Source organism: Aotus nancymaae, unplaced genomic scaffold (assembly GCF_030222135.1).
Source record: "Aotus nancymaae isolate 86718 unplaced genomic scaffold, 86718_ANA_hifiasm-v0.15.2.pri h1tg000006l, whole genome shotgun sequence".
Classification (NCBI taxonomy): Eukaryota; Metazoa; Chordata; class Mammalia; order Primates; family Aotidae; genus Aotus; species Aotus nancymaae.
Window position 1 is genome coordinate 3,178,970 of NW_026988417.1, and position 18,469 is coordinate 3,197,438.

Here is an 18,469-nt window from a genome sequence, read left to right on the forward strand (position 1 = left end):
TAAGGAGGTAAGGAGGCTGAAATGGGACCATCAGGGTGGGCCATAATCCAATCTGATGTCTTACAAGAGAGATTAGGACAAGGACATGCACAGAGGGACGGCCACGTGAGGACACTGGGAAGAGGAAGCCGTCTGCAGGTCAAGGACAGGGCTCAGGAGAAAGCAACCCTGCCGACACCTTGATCTCGGACTTCTAGCCTCCATCCAGGACCGTGAGAAAGAAAAATTTCTGTTGTTTAAGCTGCCTGGTCTGTGGCCCTTTGTTATGGCAGCCCAAGCAAACGAATACACTCATCTGCTGCTGGGGCAAATCGCCCCTGCCTGGTGGCTTAGCAGCACACATGTATAGTCATATAGTTACATGCAGCCACACGTAGAGTCATACATACGGTCACACAGTTCTGTGGGTCAGGAATCTGGGCCCAGCTTAACCAGCTCCGTCTCTGCCACAGTTCAGTCAAGTACCAGCTGTCCCACATGAGAGCTTGCCCAGGGAAGGGTCCTCTTCCAATCTCACATGGTGTTGGCAGGATCCAGTTCCTTGTGGGCTGCTGGACTGAGCGCCTATTGGAAACAGATGCTCGGTGCTGCAAAGAAAAATCAGCACTGAGACAAAGGATCTCTCAGCAAGCAATTTTTTTTCTTTTTTTTTTTTTAATCGCATTTTAGGTTTGGGGGTACATGTGAAGAGCATGCAAGATTGTTGCATAGGTACACACATGGCAGTGTGATTTGCTGCCTTCCTCCCCATCACCTATATCTGGCATTTCTCCCCATGCTCTCTCTCCCCAACTCCCCACCTCCCACTGTCCCTCCCCTATTTCCCCCTGACAGACCCCAGTGTGATGCTCCCCTCCCTGTGTCCATGAGTTCTCATTGTTCAACACCCACCTATGAGTGAGAACATGCGGTGTTTGATTTTCTGTTCTTGTGTCAGTTTGCTGAGAATGATGGTTTCCAGGTTCATCCATGTCCCTACAGAGGACACGAACTCATCATTTTTTATGGCTGCATAGTATTCCATGGCATATATATGCCACGTTTTCCCTGTCCAGTCTATCATCGATGGGCATTTGGGTTGGTTCCAAGTCTTTGCTATTGTAAACAGTGCCGTAATGAACATTTGTGTAGCAATTTTTACTTCTTGTAGGAAGGGCACTCTTGCTAGCCATCTTGCCACGAGAGTACAAGGAACAAAGGAAAAGCAGTGGTCCTCACTGTTGTGTCTGATCTCGGTTGGAGCCAGACCTCACAATCGAAACTAAAACCCGATTGGCTAATAGCTTAAAACTTTTCTAAACAGGTAAGGGGCACAGGCTGCGAGCTGGGACATGCCTGTGAGCACGTCCAGCACAGATCTCTTGGTTAAACTTCGTTAAAGTACAAGGACACAGAATGTACTACGTGCCTGTAAGCATGGCATGTCTAACAGCTACATAGGATGGGGCTTCACATAGAGTTATTAGCACACTTATGATTTATTCTTTAACAAGGAAGGAAATTTTGAAGAGGAACTTTCATTTCCCACAGAGCCTCAGTTCTTACCACCCGTTGGCCAGAGGCCGCCCTTATGTCCTCGCCATGTGGGTCTCTCAAACATGGCAGCTGGCTTCATCAGAGTGTCCCTGCCAAGAAGGCGACAGACAGTGCTGGGGAGACTGAAGTCACACCCTTTTGTGACCTAGTGATGGGTGACATTCCACCACCTTTGCCATGTTACATTGGTTAGAAGCAGGCCGCTAGGTAGAGCCTGTGCTCACGGGGAGGGGTCATACAAGGGCATCAACACCAGGAGGCGAAGGGCACTCGGGCCATCTTACGAGTCCGCCCACGGAAGTAACTAACAGCCTTGAGGCCTGGCACAGTGGAAAAAGGCCCTCATTAACGGCAGAGAACTGGGAACTTTTTATGTTTGAGACATTCTCACTCTTGTCGTCCAGGCTGGAGTGCAATGGCAGGATCTCAGCTCACTACAACCTCCACCTCCCAGGTTCAATCAATTCTCTTGTCTCAGGCTCTGGAGTTGCTGGAATTACAGGAACGCACCACCATGCCTAGCTAATTTTTGTATTTTTAGTAGAGATGGGGTTTCGCCATGTTGGCCAGGCTGGTCTTGAACTCCTGACCTCTGGTGTATCTGCCTGCTTCAGCCTCTCAAAGTGCTGGAATTACAGGTATGAGCCACTGTGCTCGGCTGGAACTTAAATTTTTTTTTATAGACAGTGTCACTCTATCGCCCAAGCTGGAGTGCAGTGGTGTGATCGTAGCTTCCTGCAGCCTCAAATTCCTGGGTTCAGGTGATCCTCCCACATCAGCCTCCCAAGAACTGGGAGCTAACGCTGTTTCTCTGCTGACCTTTTCAAGAGAAGGGAGGCTGCTGCTACCCTCCTGGAGACAATGCCACGTTTCCCTTTGGGACAGGCTCTGAGATAAGGTGGAGGTGTTGCTTGTGGCCACAGAGCAGGTGACTCTGGGTTGCAGGTGTGGCCTGCCTTGAGTAGGCTTTAGTGGGCTCCTCTCTGCCTGCACCACCCCCAGGCTGGGCGGCTATCTCTGAGGCCAACCCCACACCCTGCTGGGCAGGCCGGACAGCTGCTCTCCCTGCTTGCCTCTCTACAACCCACAAGGCGGGAGGCTCTGGAGACCAGGACTCTGCCCGCGCCAGCCTGTGTACCAGGCGTGAGGGGGTGCCCTACAGACCTTTGCTGAGCTGCTCCTGAGTGGTGCCCCTTGAGGGTACTGCCGGAAGGCCAGAACAGGGGTGCTCTCCCATAAAGGGACGCCCCCAGGTGGGGACTCATTCTTGTGGGGAGGCGTCTTGTGGCCACAGCTGCTTCTCGCTGCACTAACCACAGTGCCTCTGTGGACAGCAGGCGATGGCCACCCGGGCCTGCCCTAGACTCTCTCCTCCCTTCCGGGGCGTTGCACTGGGACCGACGGGGGGCGCCAGGCCTGCAAGCACAGCCCCGCAGGGGCCACTCCAGCTCGCTGGAGGATGCGGGGGGGAGTGTCACACTTGGGGTCCTCAGGTGGCGCCGACTACGCGCATTCTCTGCGCAGGGGCTGGCCCACCTTCTCCCCGTGCAGAGAGCCCCCAGCAGGATCCCCGCGGAGCTGTCCAGGTGAGCCTCGCTCTGGCCGTAGGTCAGCTTGGCGGGCGGGCAAGCCCCGCGGCGGCCTCGGCTGAGAGCCCACAGCCGGATTTCGCCCCGCTCCAGGCGTCGGCGGGGATGTCCTTTCTGCCTGGGCCGACTCCCCGCGCTCCCCATCCGCCCCGCCGCGCCCCGCCTCTCACTTTCCTGCTCCGCCCCCGGGCGCCACTCCCTTCGCCGGCCCGCCCCCTCCGCATCCACCCCGCCTCTCATCGTCTCGCCCCGCCACTCCGTAGCCGCCCCGCCTCTCAGCGTCTCGCCCCGCCCCGCCCCTCAGCCGCCTTGCCTAATATCCTCATCCCCCTAGCCTCGCCCCGCCCCCAGCCTCGACATACCCCGCCCTGCCCCTCAGCCGCCCTGCCTGCTGTGCCCCGCCCCCTCCTCGCCACGCTCCTCCCCTGCCCCCGCCACCATGTAGTCCCGCCCCGTCCCTGCCTCGTCCCTCCTCTCCCCGCCCCTTCACAGCTTCGCCCCCACCCCATAAGAGTTTCGCCCCGCCCCACCCCGCCCCTTCTCCGCTGAGCCCAGCGCCTTCGCCCGGGTGAGGCGCTGCGCTGTCAGCGGCCATGGTGGCTCTGTGAGAGCGAAACTGCGGGCGCGGAGGCGGGCTGGCGCCCTGGCCAGCCATTGGCAGAGTCCGCAACCTGGAGCTGTCAATCATGTCGGCCGGCGTGGCCTCTCCTCCGCCGGCGCAGCGTCGTGGGACGCAGGGGGCCGCGGGGTTTGCCGGGACGGGCCCAATATGGACGGCTGCTTAGGTTCCGCTTCTACCAGCGGCCCGGAGTCCCATTCATTGCCCGGGTGCTGAGCAGCGCCGCGAGCCGGCTAGAGGCCTCCGGGGACTGCCCTGCTTGGGGAGAGACCGCCATGGCGACCCTGGAAAAGCTGATGAAGGCCTTTGAGTCCCTCAAGTCCTTCCAGCAGCAGCAGCAGCAGCAGCAGCAGCAACAGCCGCCGCCACCGCCGCCGCCGCCGCCGCCTCCTCAGCTTCCTCAGCCGCTGCTGCAGGCACAGCCTCTGCTGCCTCAGCCGCAGCCGCCCCCGCCGCCGCCCCCACCGCCGCCCGGCCCGGCTGTGGCTGAGGAGCCGCTGCACCGACCGTGAGTTTGGGCCCGCTGCAGCTCCCTGTCCCGGCGGGTCCCCAGTGACGGCGGGGGTGGCGGCAGCCCTGCAGCCTGCGGGCCGGCGACGCGAACCCCCGGCCCCGCGGCGACAGGGTGACCCAGCAGCCCCAACCCCCTAGGGACACCCGCTCCCGCCTGCGGCGAGACCCTCCCCCACTTCAGCCCGGGTCCCGCACTTGGGTCTTCCCTCGTCCTCCCGCGAGGAGAGGCAGAGCCTCGTGGGAGCCTGTCCTGAATTCACCGAGGGGAGTCACGGTTTCGGCCCTCTCGCCCTTCCCAGGATGCGAAGAGTTGGGGAGATAACTTGTTTCTTTTGATTTGCGAGAAACTGGGGCGGGGGTGCTCTTAACTGTGTTGTGAAGAGAACTTGGAAGAGCCGAGATGTGCTCGGGGCCACTTCCCTCTTCTAGTGTGAGAGGGAAGACGGCTGGGGGCGCGGGACACATCGAGAGGAGCCGGGGTTTGGAGCTGGAGAAATGTGGGGGTAGTGGATGACATAATGCTTTTAGGACGTCTCGGCGGGAGTGGCTCTGGGGGCGGGGAGTGAGGGCGCGTCCAATGGGAAATTTCTTTTCCAAGTGGCACTTAAAGCAGCCTGAGATTTGAGGCTCTTCCTACATTCTCATGGCATTTCATTTAGTTCATAATCGCGGTGGTAGTAACACGATTTTAAGCACCACTTAAGAGACCTGCTCATCTAAGCGCAAGTTGGTCTGCAGGCATTTGAATGAGTTGTGGTTGCCAAGTAAGTGGTGAACTTACTTGGTGATTAATAAAATTATCTTAAATATTAGGAAGAGTTGATTGAAGTTTATTGCCTATTTGTGTAGGGAATAAAACCAACACGTTGCTGAGGGGGAGGTTAATTGCCGAGGGATGAATGAGGTATACATTTTACCAGTATTGCAGTCAAGCTTGCCAGAATATGGGGGGTCTGCAGACTCCACGGACATCTCAGATGTGCCAGTAAAAGGGTTTCTGTTTGCTTCATTGCTGCCAGCTTGTTACTTTTTGGAAGCTAGGGGTTTCTGTTGCTTGGGGATAATTTTTGAAACAGAAAAAGACCTTTAAAACATCTAGTGGAACCCCAGGACTTTCCCTGGAAGCCCTGTGGTGAGCGTTCAGCAGGAGTTAGGAAATACCCTTTGCAGTTCAGGCCTTTCTCTTACCTCTCAGTATTCTATTTACGATCTGGTTGTGTACCAGATGGCATTTGATAAGAATATCTCTATTAAGACTGATTAATTGTTAGTAATTTTTTTTGTTCTTTGTTTCTGTTAAGATCCTTGCCTTGTCTTGAAAGTTTAATTAGAAAATGAGGATTTGGAGAGCAGTGTTAGCTTATTTGTTAGGATAAAATTTGGGAATATTCTTCTAAAGGATGAAAAACCTGTTTGGATATTTCGAGACATTTTTAAACAATTTGACTTACCTCTTTAGTAAGGAATTTCTCATCCTTCCGGAAATTTACTGTAGTGCCTTTCAAGGAGGCAGGTGTCACAGAGGTTCACACGTTGCGTGTATCTTGTGTAAACACTAAACAGGGAGGGCTCTTGGTGGGAAGGGAAGGAAGACCTTTCAGCTGGGCTGTTTCAGACACTTGATCATTCTGAAAATATGCCTTTTCTTTCTTATGCTGATTTGGCACAACCTGCATTTGCTTATCTTCAAAGTATGGGTATCAGGAAATTTCTTTGCTGCCTTGACAAAGGAGATAGATTTTGTTTCATTACTTTGTTTTAAGGTAATATATGATTACCTTATTTAAAAAATTTAATCAGGCCTGGGGAGGTGGCAAATGCCTGTAATCCCAGCACTTTGGGAGGCCGAGGCCGGCAAATCACTTGAGGTCAGGAGTTTGAGACCAGCCTGGCTAATGTGGTGAAACCCATCTCTACTAAAAATAGAAAAATTAGCCGGGTATGGTGGCACTTGCCTGTAATTCCAGCTACCTGGGAGGCTGAGGCAGGAAAATCTCTGGAACCCCGGAGGCGGAGGCTGCAGTGAGCTGAGATCGAGCCACTGCATTCTAGCCTGGGCGACAGAATGAGACTTTGTCTCAAAAAAAAAAAATTGAGCTATTATTTTTGCATAAGTAATACATTGATTGACACAAATTCCGTAATTACAAAAAGGCAATAATTAAGGTATCTTCCTTCCATCCCTTTCCTCTGAGTACCTAACTTTGTCCCCAAGAGCAAGCACTATTACAGTTCCTCATGTATAATCTGTGCATACTGTAAGACAGATTTAAAATGATGTTAAAACAAAAGTAGTTTAGAATAACAACTTTTTATTTATTTACTTTTGAGATGTCTTGCACTGTCACCTAGGCTGGAGTACAGTGGTATGATCTTGGCTCACTGCAAACTCCGCCTCCTGGGTTCAAATGATTCTCCTGCCTCAGCCTCCCCTCCCGAGTAGCTGGGATTACAGGTGCCCACTGCCATGCCCTGTTAATTTTTGTATTTTTAGTAGAAATGGGGTTTCACCATATTGACCAGGATGGTCTCAAACTCCTGACTTTGTGGTCTGCTCTCAGCCTTCCAGAGTGCTGGAATTACTGGAGTGAGCCACCGTGCCTGGCTAGAATAATGATTTTTAAAGGTTCTTAGCCTGCTCTGAAATCAACTGCATTAGGCTTAATTATAGTTATTTTTAAATGAAATGCATATTTGTCATATTTCTATGTATTTTGCTATTGAGAAAGGAGGTATTTGCTAATTTTGAGTGATAAACCCTGCTCACAAAGTTTGGATTTTGGTATTTCTGTTCACATGCTTCAGCCAAAAAATCGTCTTCCCAAAGTAAGACTGACTAAAGCAATTTAGAAAGTATCTGTTCTGGCCAGGCGCAGTGGCTCACGCCTGTAATTGCAGCACTTTGGGAGGCTGAAGGTGGGCGGATCACCTGAGTTTGGGAGTTGGAGACCAGGCTGATTGACATGGAGAAGCCCCATCTCTACTAAAAATACAAAATTAGCTGGGCATGGTGGCATATGCCTGTAATCCCAGCTACTCAGGGGGCTGAGGCAGGAGAATCACTTGAACCTGAGAGGTGGAGGTTGCAGTGAGCTGAGATTGCACCATCGCACTCCAGTCTGGGCAATAAGAGCGAAACTCCATCTCAAAAAAAAAAAAAAAAAAAGAGTATCTGTTCTGTTTTTATGGCTCTTGATCTTTTGTGTGGAACTGTGGTGTCACGCCATGCATGGGCTTCAGTTTAAATATGAGTGTATGTGCTCTGCTCAGGATACAGGATGCAGGAGTTCCGTGTGGGGCGCTGGCTGCAGTCTCAGTGAGTCTAGCATGCTTGGGAGGGTCCTCACAGTAATGAGAGGCAATTGATACTGCTTTTGGCACTAACTCTCCTTCAGATTCCTATCTGGCGTTTCCCTGACTTTATTCATTCATCAGTAAATGTTTACTAAACATGCACTGTATGCCTGGCAGTGTTCTAGGTGCAGGGCTCAGGAGTGAGCAAAGTTCTGCCCTCATGAAGCTTTCATTCTAATGAGGGACATAGACAATAAGCAAGATAGATACATAAAATATACAGTATGTTAATAGTGGAGGAGGAACTTCAAAACAGGGAAGGGGATTGGGAAATGTCAGGGTTAATCAAGTGTTGACTTATTTTTAAAGTTTTTTTTTAAGGGCTTTCCAGCAAAAACCAGAAAGCCTGCTAGACAAATTCCAAAAGAACTGTAGCATTAAGTGTTGGTGTTGACATTTTATTTTTGTTTTATTTTTTGAGACAGTCTTGCTCTTTCGGCCAGGCTGGAGTGTACTAGTGTGATCTCAGCTCACTGCAACCTCTGCCTCCTGGGTTCAAGCGATTCTCCTGCCTCAGCCTCCTCCTGAGTAGCTGGGATTACAGACATGCACCACCACGCCCGGGTAATTTTTGTATTTTTAGTAGAGACGGGGTTTCGCCATGATGGCCAGGCTGGTCTCAAACTCCTGGCCTCATGTAATCTGCCTGTCTCAACCTCCCAAAGTGCTGGGGTTACAGGCATGAGCCATTGTGCCTGGCCAGTGTTGACATTTTAAATAGGGTGTTCAGGGAAGGTGCATTGAGAGGACATCTTTTTTTTGGAGGGGGCAGGGTCTTGCTCTTTAACCCAGACTGGAATGCAGTATCATGATCCCAGCTCACTTCAGCCTTGAACTCCTGTGCTCAAGTGGTCCTCCCACCTCGGCCTCCCAGTGTGTTGGGACTTACATGTTTGAGCCACCACGCCTGGCCAGACGAAGGCTTTTGAGTAAAGACCTCAAGCGAGTTAAGAGTCTAGTGTAAGGGTGTATGGAATAGGGATATTCCAGATAGGGGGAACAGGTCCACAGTCTTCCTGTTTGAGGAACAGCAAGGATGTCATTTTAGCTGGGTGAATTGAGTGAGGGGGACATTTGTAGTAAGAGATAAGGTCCAAGAGGTCACGGGGGGGACATATCTGACCAATACTACTTGCCTTGTAGACGGAGTAAAGATATTGGCATTTACGTGAGTGAGATGGGATGTCACTGGAGGATTAGGGCAGAGGAGTAGCATGATCTAAATTTCATTCTTAGGTGAACTCTGGCTGACCACAGAGTGAAGGGGAACGTGGGCAGAAACAGAAGTCAGTTAGGAAGCCGCTGCAGTGCTCGGATAAGCATGGTGGGTTCTGTCAGGGTGCCGGCTCTGGGCAATGTGAAGAATGACTGGGTTTTGAATGCAGAACCAATTGTACTTGTTGAACTCTAAGTATAACAATTTAGCAGTAGCTGGTGTTAACAGTTAGGATTGTGTTCAACGGCAAGTATCTGAAAATGCTGCTACAGTGGCTTAAACTGATAAGCAGGAGTTCATCGGAAGGCAGAAATGAGTCTGTTTAGGGAAATTCAACAGTAAGTTAAGGAACCCAGGCTCTTTCTTTTGTTTTTTTTTTTTGAAACAGAGTTTCACTTGTCGCCCAGGCTGGAGTGCAATGGTGTGATCTCGGCTCACTGCAGCCTCCGCCTCCTGGGTTCAAGTGATTATCCTGACTCAGCCTCCGAAGTAGCAGAGATTACAGGTGCACAGCACCATGCCCAGCTAATTTTTGTATTTTCAGTAGAGATGGGGTTTTACCATGTTGGCCAGGCTGGTCTTGAACTCCTGACCTCAGGTGATCCATCTGCCTTGGCCTCCCAAAGTGCTGGGATTACAGGTCTGAGCCACCGTGCCTGGCCAGAACCCGGGCTCTTTCTTAAATTTAGCTTGCAAACCCTTGCTCTCATTCTTTTCCCTTTGTATTTTTATTGTTGAATTGTAACAGTTCTTTATATATTCTGGATACTGGATTCTTGTCAGATAGATGATTTGTAAAAACTTTCTCCCTTCCTGTGGATTGTCTTTTTACTTACTTGACAGTGTCTTTTGAAGCACAGAAGTTTTTAATTTTGATGAATTCTAGTTTATCTATTTTGTCTTTGGTTGCTGTGCTTTAAGTGTCATATCTAAGAAATCATTGTCTAATCCAGAGTCAAAAAGGTTTACTCCTATGTTTTCTTCTAAGAATTTTAGAGTATTACATTTAGGTCTGATCCCCTTTGAGTTGCTTTTTATATATGGTTCAGGTAGAAGTCCGGCTTTATTCTTCTGCATGTGGTTATTCAGTTGTCCCAGCACTATTTGTTGAAGAGACTATTCTTTCCCCATGGAATTGTCTTAGCATCCTAGTTGAAAATTAATTGTCTTTAATTGTATAGATTTATTTCTAGACTCTCAGTTCTACCTGTTGGTCTTTATGTTGATCCTGTGCCAGTACCATTCAGTCTTGATTACTGAAGTTTGTGTCACAGTTTAAATTCATGAAATCTGAGTTCTCCAACTTTATTCTTTTACAAGATTGATTTGGCCATGCTGGGTCCCTTGCATTTCCATATAAATTGTAGGATCAGCTTCTCAATTTCTACAAAGAAGCCATGTAGGATTCTCAGAGGGATTCTGTTGAATCTGAAGATCAACTTGGGGAGTAGTACCATCTTAACAATATTGTCTTTGATCTATGAACATAGGCAAACTTTGTGTAAATGGTCAGATTGTAAGTATTTCAGGCTTGTGTGGGCACAATATCTCTGTCACAGCTACTCAGCTCTGCCATTGTAGCATGACAGTAGCCATAGGCAATATGCATGAGTGTGTCTGTGTTCCAATAGAATTTTGTTAATAACAGTGAAATTTGAGTTTCATGTAATTTTCACCTTTCATGAAATATTACGATTCTTTGATTTTTTTTTTTTTGGTCAACCATTTAAGAATGTAAAAACATTTCTTAGCTTGTAAACTGGCCAGAAACATGCAGGTTATAGTTTGCCCACCTCTAGATTAAAATATGATAGGACCACCTTTGGAAACCATTTCTTTTTTGGCTGTTTTCTTTTATTAAGTAGTTTTAAAAATTATAAAAGTTACACATAGACATTATAAAAACATCTTCAAGCAATACAGAAGATGAAAAACAAAGCCCTTCTTCCAGTCTGTCATCTCTGTTTAAATTCCTGAGAACAAAAGTATTTCTTTTGTTTTCAGATTTTTATATGCATGTACAAGCATTTAAATATGTTATTTTTTGTTTGCATGACTGAGATCACATTACATGTGTATTTTTTCACTGAACAATATGTCATAGACATTGTTCCATGGCAGTACCTATAATGAATTGCTATATAATACTGTAGAATTTCTTTTTAAAAAAGGACTTGTGGAGATGTAAAGGTAAAGGTCTCACATTATTCTGGCTGCAGAATGTGCTGGTGACATATTCTCTCTACCTTAAGAGGTCCCCATCCCCATCACCTCCATTTCCTGTTAAGTGAGTCAACCACCTGGTAAACTACATTTGAATGGAGCCACACTCAAAACATTTAGTCTTATTCAGACAACAAGGAGGAAAAGTAAAATACCTTATAAAGCACTGTTTAATATTGTATTAAATCGGATCAATTTGGGTGCTGGAGTATATGCTAGAGACATGCCATGCCATAGGTCCTTGCTATCACAGATCTCAGGGACAGCAGTTCAGTATCATTTGGGAGCTCATAAGAAGCAGACTCTGCATGACCTAACAAGTCAGAGTCTGCGTTTTAACAGGTTCAGTGAGTGACTTACGTGCCCATTGGAGTTTGGGAAGCGCCACCGTAGGTGCTTAGACCTTACCTTTGTTGTTGCTAATAACAGTGTAAGCATTTGGGAGGAGGACCTGTGTTGCTCATATGTGTCCAGGTGTAGCTGAGGTGACCTTGCTTATCTGCTGTAGGGCCGTTGAGCATCTGTGTAGCTGTGACAAGTGAGCTGAGGTGAGCCTGTGGAGAGCTCCCAGCCGTTGGTAGTGGGACTCACCTAGATGAACTGGAAGGACCCTTTCACTCGAGCGCCCACTATGGGAAAAAAACAACTGAATGAAGGGAGAGGCAATGTGCAATTTTATTTATGGTGCGAAGGAGAGCTGTGGTTAGAAGGGGACAGTTGAGTGGAAAGAAGGGGACAAGCCATGTGGAAAGCGGGAGTAGAGAGGTCCAGGCAGAGTTAATGGAAGGCAGGAATGCTTTCCATGTTTGAGAACTAGGACAGGAGGCCAGTGGTTGAAGCAAGATGAAGGGCAGAAATAGGCGATGAAGCTGGAAGAGATGAAAGGTTGGAGACGAGGGTCTTGTGCACCAAGATAAACTTGTGTGGTCAAACAGGTTAGTTTAATGTATGTTTTTAAGAGATCACTTTGGCTGGGCACGATGGCTCATGCCTGTAATACTAGTACTTTGAGAGACCGAGGTGGGAGGATTGCTTGAGGCTGGGGTACCAGCGTAGCCAACATAGCAACACCTACAAAGTCTCTACAAAAAAACTTTTAAAAATTAGCTGGGCATAGTGGTATATGCCTGTAGTCCCACCTACTCAGGAGGCTGAGGAGGCTGGAGTATTGCTTGAGTCCAGGAGTTTGAGGCTGCAGTGAGCTGTGATTATGCCACTGCACTGCAGCTTGGGGAAGAGAGTGAGACCCTGTCTCTGAAAAAAAAAAAAAAATCTATAAAAAAGAAAAGATCACTTTGACAGCACCACATCCTGGTGAGGATTTAGAAAAACTAGGTCACTTAATCATTGCTGTTGGGAATATCATATAGTACGGCCACTCTGGAAAACAGTTTGGTGGTTTCTTATAAAAGTGAACATGCAACCAGCAGCAGCTGCACTCCTAGGCATTAATCTTAGAGAAATGAAACTTAATGGTCACGTAAAAACCTATACTCAAGTATGCATAGGAGCTTTACCGTTAATATCTAAAAACTGGAATCAGCTCAGATGTCCTTCAGTAGGTATATGGTTAAACTACTCAGCAATAAAAAGGAATGATCTACTGAGAGCATGCAATAGTTTAGATGAAGTTATGCTAATGAAAAAAGCCAATCCCAAAAGGTTACATATTGTGATCCTATGTATATAACATTTTGAAATGACACAGTTTTAGTGATGGAGAATAGTTTAGTGGTTGCCTGGGGGTAGAGACGGATAGTAGAGTAGGGGTGGCAGAGGAAAGAGAAGAGAAGAGAGGTGAGTTTGGTTATAAAAGGACAACACAGGGGGGATACTTGTAGTGGAAATGCTTTGTCTTTTTTTTTTTGGAGACAGAGTTCTTGCTCTGTCACCCAGGCTGGAGTGCAGTAGTGTGATCTTGGCTCACTGCAACCTCTGCTTCTTGGGTTAAGGGGTTCAAGTGATTCTTGTGTCTCAGTGTCTCGAGTAGCTGGGCCTACAGGTGCACACCACCATGCTTGGCTGATTTTTGTGTTTTTCGTAGAGACGGGGTTTCGCCATGTTGCCAGGCTGGTCTCGAACTCCTGACCTCCTGTGATCTGCCCACCTCGGCCTCCCAAAGTGATGGGATTACAGGTGTTGAGCCACTGTGCTCGGCCAAGGAAAGAGATGCTTTGTCTTGACTGTGGCATATAGAAATTATATAGAACTAAATATACAAGTGAGCAAAAATAAAGCTCCTCGAAAATCTAAGTAAGTTGACTGGATTGCATCACTGTCAATATTCTGGTTGTGATAGTGTTCTTACTACATTAAATAGTTTTGCAAAATGTTACCATTGGGGAAAACTGGGTAAACGATACACTGGACCTCTGTTATTTCTTACAGCTGCATGTGAATCAATAATTATCTTAACAAAAACTTCAATTAAAAAAAAGTCTGCCTGGTCTATAGCTGGGAGGCTACTTAAGTCATCAAAGCCAGACATGCTGGTGGTTTGTGACTGGTAGCAGTGGTGGTGGTAAGTGGTCAGATTCTGGATCTCTTGAAGGAAGATCTGACAGGATTTGCAGATTCTTTAAAGAAAAAAAGATTGTAATTCACATACCATAAAATTCACCATTTTTAGAATGACTTCGTTGATAATTTGTAAGATGTGATTGTAGAATATCATAGTGTCCAAGAGTTCACATGCTCCTCCTCACACTTGTGTGCCTGTGCAGCAGATTGTTTGATTACACAATTAGAAGAGGCTGACTGAGGTTTGTTTTAATTTTTTTTTTGAGGCACAGTCTTGCAGGTGCCCAACACCATGTGCAGCTAATTTTTGGTATTTTTAGTAGAGACAGGATTTCACCCTGTTGGCCAGGCAGGTCTCGAACTCCTGACCGCAAGTCATCTGCCGCCTTGGCCTCCCAAAGTGTTTGGGATTACAGGCGTGAACCACCATGCCAGGCTGTTTGTTTTAATTTTGAAGGTGAAGTTAAAGTGACTACATTTACCAAAAGTGGTTGAAAAGCCAAGACTGTTCTTACCCTGCTTTTCCACTTCTTGCTCAGAGCAAGGTGGCTTCCTTTTCACTTTAATTACCATACTTGCTTTTCATGTACAAGTCAGTTTGAGTTATCAGTTCATCATCTAATTAAATTCCATGAGGAAAGGAATTAGTTTTAGTTTTCTTAAACTTTCAAGTTTGCTTATTGGACAAAATGAGGTAGAAAGGTAGTGTTTTTAAGTAAGATTTTTAAATTTATTTGGTAATATAATTTTCTCACAAAGTTAGTAGTCTTTTAGTTTAATTGTTTTTGGTTGGTCCTATGTTTTGGATTACCCCTCTCTACTATATTTTGATAGTGCCAACTGTGAAGACATCTGAAGCCATAGGTTTGGGCGGGAAGGAGTCACCTTTAGCCTGATCATCTTTACCAGGCTGTTTATCTCCTTTTGCTTGGCTGAGAAGTCTTTTTTTTTTTTTGAGATGGAGTTTTGCTCTTGTTGCCCAGGCTGGAGTGCAATGGTGCGATCTTGGCTCACTGCAACCTCCGCCTCCCGGGTTCAAGCGACTCTTATGCCTCAGCCTCCCGAGTAAGCTGGGATTACAAGCATGCACCACCATGCCTGGCTAATTTTTGTATTATTAGTAGAGATGGAATTTCTCCATGTTGGTCAGGCTGGTCTCAGACTCCTGATCTCAGATGATCTACCTGCCTTGGCCTCTCAAAGTGTTGGGATTACAGGCATGAGCCACCGTGCCTGGCCTGAGAATTCTTAATAGGAGGCTTATTCCCAGCTATCTGGGGACATGGAAGTGGTTAGCCATTGTTTATATTTTACGGAGGTCTGTGTGGTATTTTGACTACAGTCAGTTAACGATGTGATTTTAAGAATTGAAGTCAACTGGTATATAGCGTGGGCATTGTGTTTCTTTGAATTGAATTACCCATCTGTTGTAATCTGTGCCATCATCTATACTGCTGAGAAAGAAAAAAAGTTTCTAATCAAACTATAACATGCCATTGGTTGTAAGATGCAGTTCAGTTTTGGTGATGCTAACACGATACAAACGTGAAATTGATTGAGAATTGGTGAAATACAGAGTAGATTTAAAGCCAGAAGATCTGGGTTTAAATGCTGGCTGTATGACTTCATATCTGTGTGATCTTGGGCATGTCATGGTTGGCACTTGAATGTCTTCTCTCATGTAATGGGGGAAGTGAGGCTAGTCATGATGATTCATGCCTATAATCCCAGCCCTTTGGGAGGCCAAGACGGGAAGATTGCTTGAGGCCAGGAGTTTGAGCAATTGGGTAACATAGTGAGACCCTGACCCTACACAAAATTAAAAAGAAAAATTAGCCAGGCCCGGTGGTGCATGCCTGTGGTCCCTGCCACTCAGGAGTCTGAGATGGGAGAATCCTTTCAGCCCAAGAGTTTAAGGCTAAAGGGAGCCATGATTATACTACGATATTCCAGCCTGGGCAGCAGAGCAAGATCCTAACTCTAAAAAAAAGTAAAATAAAATAAAATGGGGAAAATGAGCTGCTTTAGTAACATCATCTGTTTTTTCTGTGAGCAGTGTAGCTTGAAAGCTGTTGGTGAGTTCACGTCCTGTGCTTCCCTGTCCTGATCCCCATTTGGCCCCCAGCGTGGAGTATTGCAGTTTATTCATAGTAGTCAAGAAGCACTCATTGAGTGAATGAATGATGTGTAGAAGTAAGCGGAATGGGTAATTCAACACATACTAATTTCCTTCTTTTTTTATTTTTAGAAAGAAAGAACTTTCAGCCACCAAGAAAGACCGTGTGAATCATTGTCTGACAATATGTGAAAACATAGTGGCACAGTCTGTCAGGTAATTGCACTTTGAACTGTCTAGAGAAAATAAGAACTTTGTATATTTTCAGTCTCAATGGGCTAGAATATTCTTTGTGTCCCAGTTATTTTAAATGGATTTAGAAATCCATTTAAAATAAAGAAGGACCCCTTTCCCATATTTCTGGCTATATGCAAGGATATCCAGACACTAAAATGAATAATGTTCCCTTTTTATAATCTTTTATGCAAAAATTGTAACCATTATGGGTAATTGAACAACATGTTTATGTTTAATTAGCACCCCTAGCAACTATAGTTATTTTAAAATCATCTGTGGTTTGATATTTTTGGGTTTGTTGCAATAGTAGGAACAGCACAAGACCATCCAGTTTGTCTCTGGCATTTGCTTTCCTTCAGCAGTTTGCTGCTGTTCGTTCTTCCCTGTGGGGTACCTGTGTTCCTAGCAGTGGCTGGAGCCTGCTCCTCTCTGCCTTGGGATTAGTGGGGTTGTGGGGCATTGATTGTAGGTCAGCTTTCCTTGCACGATCTTTCTCAATGGGGTGAACTAGCAGCACCTTCTTTTGTAGCTGCTTTGCTTTTGACTCTCTTTCTGACCGTTATTCCTAGTAGCTGTAGATGGTCAATATATTTAGGCCTGTTTCCAGTGGCTGAGTAGGAGACATACGTACCTATGATACCTGAATTCTGTTACCCAGATGGACATTTGTGAAATAACTTGCCTTGCTTGACTTTCCCTTGGAATAAATAATTCATATTATTCTCCTGCTGGAAACTAGAAAAAGCTCTTTATAATCGGTTAGAAAAAGATTTTTACACAAATAATCTTGATTTTAGTACTGACAAAAATGTGTGGTGATTTGTTTTTTAAAAAATTTTCCTCTTGGCCATTGCTTTTCACTGTGTTCTTTTTATTGTGGTAAAATACGTATAATATTTACCATCTTAACCATTTTTAGGTGTACAGTTCAGTATATGTATTCATAATGTTGTATAGCCATCACTGCCATCTACTTCATAAGTTTTTCATGTCACAAAACTGAACATCTGTCTTCGTTAAACTCCCCATTATCCATCCTTTCCTGTAGCCCCTTTCTATTTCTGTCTCTATGAGTGTAACTGCTCTAGAGCCCTCATATAAGTGGAATCCTACAGGAGTTGTCTTCTTTTTGGTGATCTACTTAATTTTTATGCCACTGTACATTTGTATTTTATACTTTCAAAGCGATTTCATAAAACCATTTCATTTTAGGTTAACTCATTTCTATTGTGTGCGAAATACTGTGTATGATTCTGTTCTGTTTCTAATTTGTAGAGATGTTGTGGGAAGAAAATGAAATAACAAATGAGCATATGTCCTGAAAATACGAATATAAAAATTCTAAGTTAGCATGCTATTGTAGAACACAACACTATGATAAAAGTAGGGGGAAAAAAAGGGTTGAATTCTGTCTCTGCTGCCTGTGTAAGCTGGGTGACTTTAGATAAGTTTTAACGTGTTTGAGCCTTCACTGGCTCATTTTTGAAATGTAATCCCTAGTTACACAGTTCTTGTGGATCAGATGATGCGTGTGAAACACTGTGAAGAAGTCACTGCTAGATGTGTTCATTAGCCACCTGGGTGGGAAGCATATCCCGTTGCGATGCTCAATCAAAGCTGTACGTTGTCTTTACTTTTTTTGTGAAATGACTTTAAATACTTGGCAGACATTTGGTTGTTCATCTGATCTCCACCATCCAGGTCTCAGGAAATATAATTTCTCTCTGAAAGCTTATTGACCCATGAAACAAGATCTCTTCCAATATGAGTGGATCAGGCTTTATTCTAGGCATTTTGTTTTTTGAGAATTTTCAAATGGAATTCATAGAATGTTGGCTCATATTCGCATATTAATAAAGTATGTTGAGATGTCTTAAGGTTGATTTGTGGTTCTATTTGCCATATTAAATCAAAATAATAGCTGCTAATGGTTTTCACATCAGTCTGTCTCTTGTTTTTATGGAGTGATGCTGAGAGAATTCATTATGTTTCTTGTTCTACAGAAGAGCATGTTAAAAGGATTATTTTTGGAGTCAGAGAGGTTATCCTCGGTTTCACAGGATGCGCTCTATACTTTGCAGGGATTTCAGAGTAGATAGCTGAAGTTGATATTCTATATAAATATATTTTATGGAAACTTATTGATGATCACTGTTTCCCGTTATCTCTCCTAGAATATAATTAAACCTTTGGAACTGTTTTATATTTGTCTCCATTGAGGTTGTATAAATGGCAGCTTCTGAGGTTTTCAGCGTAGGAAGTCATCTAAAACTTCGTGTATATTGTGAAAATGTAGTCTGCTTTAAGTGCTCTAAAGTGGTCTAAGTTACTGGTTCCTAGGTATGGATGAGCATCAAAATCATCTGGAAATTTTGTTTAAAACATAGTAACGAAGGTACCTCACTGTCCTTTTTCCCAAACACGCTTCTGCATTCTGTTTCAGTAGGGCCTAGGCATTTTTCACAAGTATCCTCTTGGGAATACCCAGGAATGCTAACTTGAGCAACCTCTTACTAATATATACTTTGATAAGGTTGCTAGGTAAA

The 18,469-nt window shown here is 45.6% G+C and overlaps 1 protein-coding gene and 1 non-coding gene across 4 annotated transcripts in view; one reads left to right on the forward strand and one right to left on the reverse strand.

The window, feature by feature from the left end:
• Positions 1-3,885: 3,885 nt before the first annotated feature.
• The window catches only part of HTT (huntingtin), a 158,875-nt gene continuing 144,291 nt past the window's right edge, over positions 3,886-18,469 (forward strand). For all 3 annotated transcript variants that reach the window (XM_012466834.2, XM_064365445.1, XM_064365444.1), the window contains exons 1-2: positions 3,886-4,252; positions 15,819-15,902. In XM_012466834.2, the coding sequence (XP_012322257.2) occupies positions 4,020-4,252; positions 15,819-15,902 (317 nt within the window). In that variant the 5' untranslated portion in view covers positions 3,886-4,019. The remainder of the gene's footprint in view (positions 4,253-15,818; positions 15,903-18,469) is intronic.
• LOC135272099 (U7 small nuclear RNA) lies at positions 7,930-7,991 on the reverse strand. The gene has a single exon (XR_010340203.1). It is a non-coding gene; the product is annotated as a U7 small nuclear RNA (small nuclear RNA).